Source organism: Mastigoproctus giganteus, chromosome 2, assembly GCF_048544385.1.
Source record: "Mastigoproctus giganteus isolate SK-2022 chromosome 2, ASM4854438v1, whole genome shotgun sequence".
Lineage (NCBI taxonomy): Eukaryota > Metazoa > Arthropoda > Arachnida > Uropygi > Thelyphonidae > Mastigoproctus > Mastigoproctus giganteus.
The window spans coordinates 109,889,545-109,891,505 of record NC_143576.1 but is presented as its reverse complement, the minus strand read 5'-3'; the positions used below and the strand labels follow the sequence as shown (position 1 = coordinate 109,891,505).

Sequence of the window (1,961 nt, the reverse complement as noted above, 5' to 3'; positions counted from 1 at the left end):
TTTAGCCATTTGGGTTCGCGGCTAAATGCATTTCAGTTTAAGAAATTTGGGTTCGAGGTTAAATGATTTCATTGGTTAACGCTGACAAATGGTTGGATATATAAATGCATGTTTTGGAAATGAAAGTTTGTCTTTGAAATTTTCGTTGAACGGCACATTGAGGAGTTTCGTTCGGAAGTAAAAATTTCAGCTTAATTAAGTGAAGAAGCAAGCTTGGGAGTAAAAAAAGGTAAGTTTTGATATCTACTTATGAAATTCATAAAAATTAAAAATTTTTTAGTTTTCTTAACGATTTCTCTATAATAGCTTAGAATGATGCTTCTTGCAAAGTAATTTAAATGAATACGTGCGCTTATTTAGTAAAATTAAAGTACATGCGTGTTTGCTAAAATGCAGAGTAGCACGATTACATTAATTTTAGTAGAAACAATATCATAAATGAATACGATTTTTAAAGTTTCTATCAATAAGTGCTGAACATACTTTGTAAGAGTATAGTTTTTAAGATTGTTAAGGCCAGATAAAAATTATTTTAATTTTCTTTTGTTTTACTTTAAATAACGGTAATATTTCATTTTTAGCAGCAACAACAATGGAAGGAAACAGATGGAATCGGCAAAGAGGCATTGCTGAAACAAACAGACCTGTCCGTTGGTATCGCACCAGTAAAAGGGATGCCACTCATCTCGATGGAGTGACACCCACCCCTCTTTTGTCACTAACCAGGGAGCAGTTGGCAATATCGGCAGAAAGAGAAGAAATCGTTGATATTGATGTGACGCCATCCATTGGGAGGATTGCCGAGGAATTTGGAATCATTCTTACAAAATGTAGAGAGTGCCAACAGTATCACATTGATTTTGATGTCACCCACACCTATTTTCTGCCTAATGAGGAAACAGTTGGGGCAACTGGCAGAAGGAGAAGGCAATACTGTGGTGCCGTCCGGGGAGAAGCTCTGTCAAAGAATTAGGATTGTTTTTTTTTTTCGAAAATATAGAGATTGCCCACAGAAGGAATTATTTGTCCCGTTTAAGTTTTATGTATGCGTTTGTTTTGTAGTTTGTACACCTGTAACTTGGAAAATTAAAACTTTTTTTTTTCATGAGGAAGGCAAAATCAATTAGAACTTTTTTTTTTTTTTTTTTGTGTGTGTTATTGCGAAAATAGTTCGTTTTAATTGACTATTGTTCACCAAAGGTTTTTCGTAAGTGATTTGAATTCAGCTCATGCTATTTTATTTATTTTTTTTTTCTGGTTACTTTCTCATCGTACAACCACGGCGTGCCCAGGCAGTTTTCACGTGGGAGTAACTTATTTCCGTGGGATCACAACGAAAATGCGACACGAAGTGACTTACGCCGTACGTAGCAGCAACAGACGAGGTCAGTACAGCTCGACCTTGGTCGAGCTGTACTGACCTCGTCTGTTGCTGCTACAGCTGGAGTTACAGCTCGACCTTGGTCGAGCTGTAACTCCAGCATGTCGCGTTTATGTTTTAAATCACTATAGCTCAGCTCCTAGTAGCCCGATTTAAAAGGAAAAATTATTTCTTTCATCATTTTCTACCGGTATTTCATAAAAAAGGGAAAAAAATTAATTCGGAATGCCGAAGACTAAAAGCGAACTTTGAAATCGTATAGAGCTTAATGGAGGGGCTGTATCGTTTTAAGTTACATCTCATATTGTGAATACCTTCACAACGAGTTGCCATGATATTGCACTACTTCGAATAAGTAATGCTTCACTTAAGGAGAAGACTTACTTATTCTCATACTAAGTGGTTTTTTTTTTTTTTTTTTTCATTCTCAAAAGGACCATTGTTATGTATAGGTACTTTTCTTTTTTTTAAAGAACATATAGTACTTAATACCATGCATGGATTGAAGGTACAAAAGATGAAAGAAGATACTTGTTGACATTAAAATTGAACTTTTGTAGATTTGTAATTTTCAGGAAAT

The 1,961-nt window shown here is 35.1% G+C and overlaps 1 protein-coding gene across 1 annotated transcript; it reads left to right on the top strand.

The window, feature by feature from the left end:
• The first annotated feature begins 218 nt into the window (after positions 1 to 218).
• Positions 219 to 1,088, top strand: LOC150089492 (uncharacterized). Its single transcript, XM_090368623.1, has 2 exons — positions 219 to 229; positions 582 to 1,088. Exon 2 carries the CDS (start codon positions 593 to 595, stop codon positions 971 to 973), a length of 381 nt encoding a protein of 126 aa, XP_090224749.1. The 5' UTR covers positions 219 to 229; positions 582 to 592; the 3' UTR covers positions 974 to 1,088.
• The last annotated feature ends 873 nt before the right edge of the window (positions 1,089 to 1,961 follow it).